This window comes from Sceloporus undulatus, chromosome 2 (assembly GCF_019175285.1).
Source record: "Sceloporus undulatus isolate JIND9_A2432 ecotype Alabama chromosome 2, SceUnd_v1.1, whole genome shotgun sequence".
In the NCBI taxonomy this organism is placed as follows: Eukaryota; Metazoa; Chordata; class Lepidosauria; order Squamata; family Phrynosomatidae; genus Sceloporus; species Sceloporus undulatus.
The window spans coordinates 68,431,250-68,443,850 of record NC_056523.1 but is presented as its reverse complement, the minus strand read 5'-3'; the positions used below and the strand labels follow the sequence as shown (position 1 = coordinate 68,443,850).

Below are 12,601 nucleotides of genomic sequence, written 5' to 3'. Positions count from 1 at the left end.
CCCAAATTAAAGATGGCGTCGAACGGAAGTCCCGCCTTCGGGTCGAGCATTTCTTTTCTGTGGTTGGCGGGTGAAAAAATGGCTGCTGAAGCTAACACCCAAATTAAAGATGGCTTCCGACGGAAGTGGAGTGCTTCTTTTCTGTGGTTGGCGGGCCCTTTTTGGCGGAAGGTGGGACTTCCTGTCCAGACCTGGGGCGAAGGAGAAAAAGAGAGGGAGGGAGTATATGTGTGTGTATATATATATGAGCGCGCGCGCGCTTAGGAAAGCTACCGAACGCCGCCTCTCCCGCGAGACCAGGCGAAGGCTGCGCGCGCAAGCAGACGGTCGCTGAGGGAGGGAAAGAAGAAGAAGAGGCACAGCGGCCCTGACTCCTAGAAGAACTTAAGGGGGAATGGAAGCGGAGAAGATGGATGAGAATGAATGGCGATACCACGGGGAGGGCAACAAGAGCCTCGTCGTCTCCCATAGACAGGTGAATGATGGGGGGAGAGGGAGCTTGGTGGGCCCAGAGTGCGCATGCGCGCGCCCCCCTCTCCGGTGTCTCTTGCTGCGGCGCGTGCCCCTGTGCGGACCCCGCCCCCTCCTCGAAGGAAGAGAGCCCCTTCGAGTCCCTCCCGGCCTCCCCGTTTTCTCCTCAGAGCTCGCTGGCTGAGGGAGACGGCACTGTGGACTTCAGCTCCCAGAAGCCCTCACACATGTTGGCCAATAGCCTGGGATTCTGGGAGATGAAGTCCAAAAAATTCCCCCAAACTGTTTCCCCTTTGGATTTCAGCTCCTTCAGAATCCCAGACCATTGGCCCACGTGGCAGAGGCTTCTGGGAGATGAAGTCCACAAAGTCTCTTAAAGGGCACAGTTTGGGGGCCACTGGCTTAGAGCATTTATGCCCCGCTCCTCTGCCACAATGTTCCAAAACACACTACAGACACAAGTTTTGTGAGACATTTATCCTTCTCTGTCAGAGAGAGCTCTGGTGCCATAATAAACTACAATTCCCAGGATTCCCTCACAGTGAACCAGGGCAGTTAAAGCAGTCTTAAACTGGATTATTTCTGCAGTGTGTTTTGGACCAAAGGCTCCCAGACCGGTTTACGACTGGTTAATGAGACCATTCCCTGCCCTGCTTGGCATTCCCAACTCTTCCCGCCTTTCCTCAACATCCATCTCTCACATCCCCCAGACTGATGGGAAATGTATATCTTTTCCTTCCCTCCCTCTTTTCCTTCTGACCCCGGCAAGTAGATTTTTCCTCAGCATCCTGTTCTCCACATCAGTTCTTTCTTGGGTCTTGTAGATTCAGGCCCTCGAGTTGACTTCGTCCAGTCAGGCTTATTACTGACTTCAGCATATTTAGGGCTGCTACAAAGATGAATGTTGTTGATGAATTCAAAGACATAGCTGTGTGAGTCTGTAGAGTCAGTATGTATCTTGTCACACCTTTGAGAATAACTGAAAGAAAGAAGTTGGCAGCATGAGCTTTCCTAGACTTCAGACTATGGCACTTGTTTAGTCATGTTCTTGTTAGCTGCTCTTGAGTCATGGCGACTCTGTGGATGAGCCCCCTATCCTCCACTGCTGTACTTAGGTCCTGGAAATTCAGACCCATCATCTCCCTGATGGGGTCTATCCACCCAGCCTTCCTCTCTTTCTGTTTGCCTTCTACCTTCCCCAGCATTATTCATTTGTTCTAGTCAGTCATGCCTTCTCAAGATGTGTGCGAAGTACAACAGCCTCAGTTTAGGGTGCGTCTACACTGTAGAAGTAATGCAGTTTGACAGCACTTTCACTGTCATGGCTCCATTGTACAGAATCCTTGGATTTGTAGTTTTGTGGGGCTCCAGCACTCTTTGGCAGAGAAAGCTAAAGACCTTATAAAAGTAGTGTCAAACTGCGTTATATCTACAGCGTAGATGCAGCCTTAGTCGCCTTGGCTTCCAAGGAGATTTCAGGCTTGATCTGTTCGAGGGCCCATTTGTTTATCTTCTTGGCTGGCCAACCCTATCCTCAGCACTCTTCTCCATCACTCCATCTTAAATGAGTTTTCTCCTTTTCACTGTCCAGGCCCCACATCCATACATGGGGATGGGAATACAGATGAGAGAGCAAGAATAACCAGTAAAGAAGACAATCAATAATCTCATGGGGGCAGACCTTTGAATTTTGAAAATGTGAAATCTCAATTTTTTTTCCAGTGCACAGAAAGAGAGAGTGAAACACTATTCTGTGTACAGGCATGTTCACATGTATATGTGAGAGTATATGAGGGAAATACAGATTAGAAGCATATGCCTCTTACCTAAATGAGTATCGCCTCCATTTGGTCATTGGAGTTAGACCTTTATTGCTAGTCCATACTACTGTGTTCTAAAGGATGATACATGATATGGGGTGTGTGTGTGCGCGCATGCATGCCTTCATGTAGTGTGTTCACCTCTGGCAACTCCATGAATTTCATTGGGTTTTCTTAGTTGAGGAACACTCAGAGATGGTTCTGCCAGTTCCTTCCCCTGAAATGTAGCTTGTGGCACCTGATATTTGTTGGCATTCTTCCATCCAAGTATTAACTAGGGCTTAGTGTCCAAGATCAGCTGGGATCTGGTGCCTTTATAGTATAAATTAGGGTGATCCACACTGGGTGATTTTTCTTAGGCTGTTGAAAAAGAGTAGGTGTGAGGAAAAGAAGAGTGTTAAGGGCAAGTCATTTTAAAACAGATTGTAAGGAGCCTGAGTCATGGTCTTAGAGGAATTATAATGGTGTGTGTGTATGTGCCTTCAGTTGGCTCTCAACGTATGATGATGCCATGAATTTCATAGGGTTTGCTTAGGCAACAAATACTCAGTAGTGGTTTTGTCTTCTGAAATATAGCCTACAGCCCTTGGCATTCATTGGTGGTTTCCCATCCAAGTAGTACTAACCAGGACTGAGCCTGCTTATACTTGGCATGTCCCAAATCAGTGGGAAGGGAAAGTATGTTGTCCCTGCATAGTGATAAGGGAAAAATCCATAATAGAATATGTCAATATTTATTCAAGAGTCCTCTTGTTAGTCACAGTTGCTTCATCACAGTTTCAAGGAAGTAATTTTTAATATCAAATTACACACCTTCCTCAAAAGATATAATAGTATTTGTGAAATTTGATATTTTTATTATGTAATTATACATCATTCACTAGTATTATTATTATTATAATTATTATTAAACTTTATTTATATAGCACTGTAAATTTACACAGCGCTGTACAAACAATCAATTAAAATAGATACTAAATTAAAATGGTACTATTCTCTTTCTTTACCAATGAGAACTTTTGTTGTGTAGAGGCTACAATTCTGGACTCATCCAAGGGAAAATGCATTGACTCTATGTTCAGTTGTATGGGGCTTTTACTAGCCTTTTTTCACAACCTAGATTATCTCACAAGGGCATTATGAGGGTAAAATGAAAAAATAGCAGGAATATCACCCTGAACTTCTTAGTGCCACCTGGAGCTTTTTTGGTGGAGGAAAAATATGCAAGTATTACCTACATACTTGCATATCCACACAGATAAAATAAACTCTCATGCTAACTAATATAGGCCAACAAATATGAATAAAAAGATGACCAATAGACTGGAAAGGATCAATATGCATCCCCAACCACAAAAAAGGAGACACAAAAGACTACAACACCTATAAATTTCCAAACAAGCAAAATTATGCTCAAAATTCTGCAACACAGATTTGAAGCATGTCTGGAGAGGTGCAAATGGGGTTCAGGAAAGGAAGAAGTACTGGGGGCCACATTGCAAATATACAATGGCTAATGGAGTGCACCAAAGAATTCCAGAAAAACTTCAGTATGAACTTTGGAGACTATAACAAGGCCTTCGACTACATAGATCATGGAAAGCTATGGATGGCTCTTAGACATAGGCGTGCCAATACATTTGACAATCCTGATGAGAAATCTGTACTTAGGACAAGAGGCTGCTGTCAGAACACAATATGGAGGAACAGAATGGTTCCCAATAGGCAAAGGAGTCAGGCAAGGCTGCATATTTGTTAACTTGTATGCAGAAACTACCATAGGAAGCACAGGATTAGACTTAGAAGATAGAGGAATGAAGATAGGAGAAAGGAACATCAACAATCTAAGATACATGGATGACACCATACTACTAGTGGAAGACATCATAGACTTGGAACAGTTACTAAGAAAAGTTAGGAAAGTTCTAAGGCAGGCTTACTGTTGACCATTTAAATAATAACAATAATGACCATGGAGGAGCTACATAAGTTCAACTTAGACAACCAGGAGATAAAAATATTTAAAGATTTCCCATACCTAAGGCTAAACATTGATCAGAACAGAGATTGCAGCCAAGAAATCAGAAGACCTAGGAATGGGAAAGACAGCTATGAAAAAACTAGAGAATGTATATACAATTGAGCACAAAAGTCAGGATTGTCCCAGCCATTGTGTTCCTCAGCACCTTGTGCAGATGTAAGAGCTGGACATGAAGAAAGCGGATAGAAAGAAAATCAGCTCATTTGAGATATATTGGAGAAGAGTGCTGAGGATAGGGTTGCTGGCTAAAAAGACAAATGAAAGGGTCCTACCAATGGATCAAGCCTGAACTCTCCCTAGAAGCCAAGATGACTAAATTGAGGCTGTTGCACTTTGGCTGCATCATGAGAAGGCATGGCTCATTGGAACAGACAATAATGCTAGGAAAGGTAGAAGTCAGTAGAAAGAGAGGAATACTGCACATCAGATGGCTAGACTCAGTCAGGGAGATCACGGGTCTGGATCTGCAGGACTTAAGCAGGGCATGGAGGATTGGGGGGGGGGGGGGGTTCTTGGTGGTGTCTCATCCATGGGGTCTCCATGAACTGGGTTCAACTTGAGAACAGTTAATAACAAGGTACCTACAGTAACATGGTATGTTACTCCGTTCATGCCACAAAGTGATGTGTGTTTTCTGGACAACTATGAATTGGAAGTTTTTGGAAAATTTTCTAGCGCTTTAAAATCTAGGACCAAAATAGAGAATAAATCTTATTTATTATTTCATTTGATGTATGTTTACTTGGACAGAATTTTAAATACCTCAACAGCTCATAATGCTGAAACTGAAATAGTTATCCTTTGGAAGTTCTACCTAACTGCCACAAAAGTGCTAGTAACTGGATGGGAGAATTGGATGCATTAACTGAGAGCCACCAGAAGCCTTCCAACTGCCAGAGAACTCACAAGTTTCTAAAATTCAGAAGTGCTGTGAACTCACCCTTGCTTCATTGAGTAGTTTGTTTTGTTTTTTGTTTTTGCTTGACTGACCATGCAGCTTGTGGACTTAGAGCCAAAACAGACAGGCCAAAAATAAAGCTGCTTCAGGTCACTTTGGAGGTATGCTGTTTAAATGATGGACACGTCCTAAGAGTCCGGAAACTGTGGATTGGAGCTACAACGTGCAGTTCAGAAGGGGCGGCTTGAAGCCTTCCCTTCAGGGCAGTCTGTTTCACCCCATTAAATTATATTGCTGGCTTGATATTGGGTATATTGGCCTATCTGTTTGTGGAGGAGATTTACTTCCCATAGTTAGGTCCAGTCAGATGTCTTTAAGATGGGGCAGTATTGCATCTACATTATGTCTTGGATGAAATCTTTTGAAGCAAGAGACAGAGGAAAGTTTGGTATGGGTTAATTATCTGTGGAATCTATCTCATACACATGCATAGTTCCCCCCCCTTTTCTGTTGTAGTAATTTTCTTTTAGTATAAAGGGAAAAGGGTGGGAGAGAAAAAAAGAATCCAGCAGTACTTGTAAGACTGATTTATTTTTACCGTGAGCTGTCATGGACATGTGTTTCCCAATGAATGAAAAACTCTATCTCCTGTTCCAGGAAATTATTTTCTGAACAGGAATACAAGAATGCCTCTGCAAGACCCATTCCTCTGAGAGGCAAATATGTCAAGATGAAAAACAAATTTGTTAGTAAACACGTGAGCTACTAGTGCTTTATCGCAAGTTCTCTAGGCAGAAGTAAACACCAATTGTTCATTGTACCCATATTAATCATGCTGTGAAAATAGCTGTTCTGTAATGTTTTTGTAAACACTTCTGGGATGCTTCCAAGTACTTTCTGTGAACATTAATAAGACAGCTTATCTAAAGAGAGATCAACAAATCACAGGGAATTAGCTGGTAGACTAAGTATAACTGCAATCAGGAGACTTTATGGGCCAGCTAGCATGCACCAATTAGCAATGTTGTTAATTCTCATCTTACTCCAAAGAACACAATTGGCTGTAACTCTGGGCGTGTGGGGGAGAGTGCAAAATGAGGGTATTGAACCCTTTAATAAGAATTCTGTTGTAATGGAATGTTTCCTTCAGTTCCCCAATTTCTAGTATTGCAGAGAGTGAGACACTGCTAATCATTCATACCTGGAACTCTTATATTTGCTGTTCTTACATCCCCTTGGTAATTGTAATTGCCTAAATTGTATTTGTGAATGTGCATTTGAAATTATAAAGTTAATGCAATGCTAGAAACTTGGATACTAAAAGAAAAGTTCATTTTGGGGGAAGCATTCTCTTCCTCCCCCCCCCTCCCCCGGTATCTATGCTGTTGGCTATAATGTATGCCACATCTTACTGCTGTTCAACTAACCTTGAGGGACACACAGGTACATGTTCTGTTATGCCTAAAGATGTGCTTGGCTAACTTGAAGTGTTGTATAGTGAGTGGCATGTTCTCAGTCTTGGTGCTAAAATTCTGGAAACAAGAAACAAGAGCCAACTGAATTGAGGTATTAGAATCTAGTATCCAGTACTTAGTGTTGCAAGTTTTATATTATTACAATAGGTTTCACCTTACACCAACACTAAGAACCAAGAGGAGTTCAATTCTGTTGTCAACATCAAACAGTGTCCCAAATTAAATGAGTGCCACAGATCATACACAGAAGGTTGAGCAGGAATTGCACTGTGCAAACTTTGAGCAAACAGGAAAACAGTATAATCTACTTTAAAGTCCAGTGTGTCTATTGAGTCTCTACAGTACAAAGCAGAAAAACAGGATCTGCAAGGGCTATTCAAAGAATGACAGGTGAACATGGCTCAATTCACCACATATTTGTTTCTTTTTGCTATCCTTACCATTAAAATTAATACAATTTTAGCCCATTTCTTCTACATTCTTGCAAGAGTATGTGAGAAAAATTTGATCCTAGGAAATAAAACAGAGTTAAGTGTTAGCTAATGATATGTTTCTCAGGTAGTTTAAAATGCCAGATATGATGTGTGCTCCTGATGTACAGATAAACCATGGTTTATGTGGCTTATCTCAACAGCCTTCATCCCTACAATATTCAGAAGCACTCTAGTTAAATTCTCTTGCAAATAATACATTATGAGGATACCTTGACCATTTTGTTTCTTACATGGCTTAAAAAAATGTTTAAGGAGTAAGGGATAAAGTAAAATTGTGCGTGAAGCTGAGGGGGTGCTTTGATTGTGAGTTTCTGCATGACAGGGAATTGGACTGGATGGCCCTTGAGGTCTCTTCCAACTCTGTGATTGTGTGTCCTTAGATATTTACATAGAGTACTTTTTGTGTCACTTTCAGTATGAGGAATCAGCCCCTACTTCTGTAGAGACAAAACTATGATAAACGTACAGTTTCTTTATATTAGAAACAATTTGTATTCTGTCCATTGTATGCAACTGTTTAGCTATACTAGTTGTACAGTTGCAATTTTTGAAGGATTTAATTTCCCAAATTTGAGCTTGTATCATAAGATATTTCCTCTGGCATGTGACAGTCAAGTCCACACTTAATTCAGATATCCCTCCATAGGCAATCATGAAATCAGCTTATATGGCACCTGTTTTTGGCTAGACTGCCTTAGGGGTTGTCTGCATGAGCTAAAAGAAGCAGCCTTGAACTGTTTTGAAACCTATCTACTTAAACAATGGATGTGGCCAAAATAGGAGGAAAGTGGAATAAAGCCGCACTCTGAGGCTAAACATGGGAACAAAATACAGTAATCCCTACTTTGATCCAGTTCAAGCCAGAAAGTGTGAACTATTGCAGCAGCATGTAGACTGTATATCAGTAAACAAGCAGGGGAGGAGCCAGGCAGTTGGCATAAACAGTTAGGAGGAGGCAATCTAGACCGGGTGAGCCATGGGTGTCATTGCTGGCCACAAATGTCTGCATGTGTGCATGCTAATCTGGGAAGGCCTGTAGGAAGAAATCTGTTTTGACCGCCTTTTTAAAGCTGTCAAGATTAATAATATAGCAGGTTTTCTCCAGCAGGCCATTCCATAACTTGGGAGCAGTAGAGGAGAAGGCCCTCTTGGTAACCGCAGCCAGTTTAATTTTTGCTGGCTGCAGTAGATTTTTCCCAGAGAACCTAAATGTGTGGGGCGGATTGTATGGAAGAAGGCGATCCCGTAGATAAGCTGGGCCCAAATCATGAAGGGTTTTTAAAGGTCATAACCAACACCTTGTACTGTGCTCAGTGTGTAGCCAGTGAAGGGACTTTAAAATTAGTGTTATATGGATACGCCTAGATCTCCCAATGACCAATCTGGCTGCCATATTTTGAACTAACTGAAGTTTCCGAGTTAGGCACAAGGGTAACTCTATGTATAGCGCATTACAGAAATCAAGTGAGGTTACCAGCATGTGTACCACAGTTTTTAGGGCCCCAGGCAGGGGTGCAGCTGGCATATCAGCTGAAGCTGATAGCAAGCACTCCTGGCCATCGCATCTAGCCGATCTGACATCTGGAGCAACGGATTCAGGAGCACTTCCAAGCTGCTGGATGATGGAGGTGATTGGCAGCTAGTGGCGGCATGTCCATGCACTTGTGCACATGTGTTTGGGGTGGAACAGAAAACAATAATAATGGTGAGATGTGGCTTGTAGCCACAAGTGATCTCTATTGGCAGTGATCTCTATCCCCTTGCAGTGGGAGGGAGCCAGGGCACAATGTCTATCAGTGTTTAGCTTGTTGTGGGAGGCAGTTGTGTGGTCAGTGGATTCTCCCCGTGAATTGGGAAATCCATAGCTAAACCATCTTTTCAGCACTGTAGACTCTGTTAGTTTGATAAAGAAACATACAATTATCCAAGGGTACAATGGATAATTTTATAATTTTTGTTGCCTAAGTGGCCTGGCATACAGTTTCCAGTCTCTCCTCAATTACTTTGAGAATTAACCTTGATATATATGATGTTGCTAAACTCAATTTGATATATAGGACTATATTAAATTGTGGGTCAATGTTAATTTGAAGATTTCATGACAAGCCTTTTTCTGTAAGAAGTGGGCCAGTTGTAGAGTTTACAGTTGAAATCAGTTCATAGTCCTTTCTACCAGCCCTTTCTGGTATTGTAGTTAGTTACTGTTGGATCCATTTGCAACACCATATTTTGAAGCTCCATTGGCTTCTTCATTAGGCAAAATATGTTTAAAAATCATACAGGAGAATAAAAGTGAAGATGTTAGATGGGCCTACATTTTGTATCAGATGTTTCTGTTGTAGTTCACTTGGTTTGGAGGGCTGTCAATGCAGGCAGAGGCCACTCCCCTTCTTGACCATGTGGGAACTGAGGCAAAGGACTGTAACATTTAAACCCCATTAGCAGTAGTAAAGTAATTTTCTTTGGGATCCAGGTTCTCTCTGTCCTTTGTGAATCCACAGGCCATTGATGTATTACAATACAGTACTTCCCTTTCTTCAACTGGAGCAAGTTTGAAGGAGAGTTTCATTGCCTTGTCACCCACTAAATGAGAGAAGATATTTAGAGGAATAAATTAAAGTAGCCTCTTTATTAGTCAAACATATTTGTTTTTCTGTAAAAATCCAATGGGTAATACCTTTTCAGAATTAGTCAGCACCAGTAAATCTATACAGTCTCAATCCAGTATAGTTGTAGTGAAGTGAAAATCCCTGTTTAGAGTGGTAATGCCAGATTACAATTGTTGGTTACACAACAAAATCTCTGTTGCATACCACCATTGTCCTTACTTTGCAAAAACGTGCAATTAATATCATAATGAGTGTTGCACTAGCAAGAGACATATTTGGATACAGGCCCATATCTTTTCATCTACATGAACATAATTAGTCCTATAATTCTTCAGAAATTCAGCCAAACAGGTTTTGTACTGCAGTCTCAGCATCAAGTTGGCTTTAAAAAAGCCAGCTGGAAGACAGTGTACATATCCGTGTGAGCCAGGATAAAATCAGTCATGCAGTGAAAAGCAAAAGCAAAAACAACAAAAGTATTATTGACAATAGACATGGATTTGAAAAATCTGCACCGTAACTGTAAAAAAATATATTGTAAAATCTCATTTACTAGAGGTTTGAGTGTTGGACTACGAATCTAGAGACCAGGGTTTGACTCCCATCTGGGCAAGCCACACCCTTTCAGGAAGGCAGTGACAAAGCTTCTGTGAACAAACCTTGCCTGGAACACCCAATGATAGGTATGCTTTAGAGTCGCCATAAGTGAGAAACGACTGGAAGGCACACAGCAACAAAAGTGCATAACATTAGTTTAATTATACACATTCTTCAAAAGGAATGTAACGGAACAATTTTCTTTAAAATTGTACAGCTGACCTGTCTTCTACCTGGCAAAATCAGTGCCATAATATGTGTGTGGAACTATAGAGTGAGGAAATGTTTGCTCCCTGTAGCATTTGGGGAAGCATTACATACACCAGGCTAGGGGGAGAAGATAAACCAGAAATGTGTAACTCAAAAGTAAATTCAAGAGTATGTGCCAAGAAATACATTGGTGTTCTTTGTGGGCTCTATAGCATTCTGAAATGCTTTGGTGGTAGCCTTGCCCGCCTCTGGCAGCCCTATATAAGGGGCTTCCTGCTGAAACCTGCCAGTTCCTTTTCGTTCACTGCAGGGACAGCATTTGTGTGCATCTGACTGGAGGAGTTTTTCATCAATTCAGAAAATATCAGTCATCAGTGTTGGCTCTGAATGTAGTGCCAAGATACCTGGGCGGGATGGGCATCTAAAGTGCCTGCATGTGTTTCGGCAAGTTCCACATTGTTGTCTTGTATGTGCACTGCTTGCTGTTCATACTGCAGGCTAGATACAACAGGAAACCTTGGCTGAAGTCTCCCCTGCATGAACAGGCCTTTATTTAAATTGCAGGAGCCTGATCGTTGTCAGTCCTGGGAGGGAGGAAGCTGGTTCTTGACGTAACCTTTGAAACAGTCAGTGGTGTCAAGTATGGAAAGAAAGCCTGCTTCTGGCCCCATGGATGTCAGTCTTTCCAAGCTTAAGATCAAGCATTCGCTGATAGAGACCATTTGTACATTTACTAAGAAAGCCTAAGACGGAACTAAGGAGAATTCATCTCACCCTCAACTGCCAACCCCTGGTGGATTCCTTGATGTGGACATGCAGTCTGTGCCATGACACAAACACAACAACAAGAAGAAAGCAAAGGAGCATACTTCCTCTCAACCACCATCTTCTCATTCTGTTGCAGAGGATACCATGGTCACTGAGTTTTCTATCCCTCTCTGGGAAGTTGCATCTGAGATCACTTTTTGAGAGAACATGGTTTCGCTGCTGCCAGTTTCTCTGAAGCAGTGTACTGTGATCACTGAGGTTGTCTTGGTTGAGAATCAGACAACACTGTTTCTAAGAGTGAAATAATTGAGTAATCTGGCATAGAGTAACAGTCTCTCCTTCTCTAGTTCAAGATTCGGTACACATGAAGACTCTTCCTGCCATACCATGACTTTGACACCATTATCATTCCTGATCATGTTCATTGTGGGGTTCATACGTTGATACTTCCTCCTCTCACTATGACTACTGGAGTAGATGGCATCCACAATTCCACCATGGTGGTGGTTATAGCCAATGACAGTGTGGCTATTATAGGTATATTATAGGTATATTCCCTTTGTGGGATTGTTATTATTCTGCAGAGAGCTTCTCAGTTGGTGAAAGTTGTTCCAGGTGTTATACTTGCCACTGTAGGAATGAGGCTTACTTGATGCATCACTCAAGCTGTAGAAGATGTCATTTGTTTCTCGCACTCACCTGCCTTAGTTAGTTCTTTATTTACTGTACAAAGACCATACAATGCAAGCAGAAAGATTACAATGTTAAATACAAAAGGAATAAATAGGGAATAAAACAACCAATGTAGAATATAGAAAGTTAAATGCACTACAATGTGAATATATAAAATATGCGAATGTTAGGAGCACTATAGTTACACATTCATTCATTGTCCACCATCACCACCCAACTGTGGTTGACAGATTTTGCCTATCCCATAAGAAAGAAATAAGATATAAGAGCAGCTCTTATATAGGCCTGCTGTAGATGGGTGAGGCTATTGCTGAAACGCTTCAGAACGCAATAGAATGTTCCAAAAAAGGCCCTGAGCAGGTGCAGGATAACCATTTGTGTGTGTGTGTGTTCACAGATGACTGCACAAAAAACTACAGTTACAGCTATGTAACCTGTTCTTATTAGCTCTCCTTCAAGTAAAATCTGTGCAATCTGAACCACTCTAAACTAATGGTGAAGAACTCATATTTTACGCATCCTGTA

The 12,601-nt window shown here is 41.7% G+C and overlaps 1 protein-coding gene across 1 annotated transcript in view; it reads left to right on the top strand.

Annotated features, from left to right (window-relative positions):
• The first annotated feature begins 202 nt into the window (after nt 1-202).
• The window catches only part of IPPK (inositol-pentakisphosphate 2-kinase), a 32,794-nt gene continuing 20,395 nt past the window's right edge, over nt 203-12,601 (top strand). The window contains exon 1 of the mRNA XM_042449647.1: nt 203-475. Coding sequence (XP_042305581.1) covers nt 395-475 — 81 coding nt within the window. The 5' untranslated portion in view covers nt 203-394. The remainder of the gene's footprint in view (nt 476-12,601) is intronic.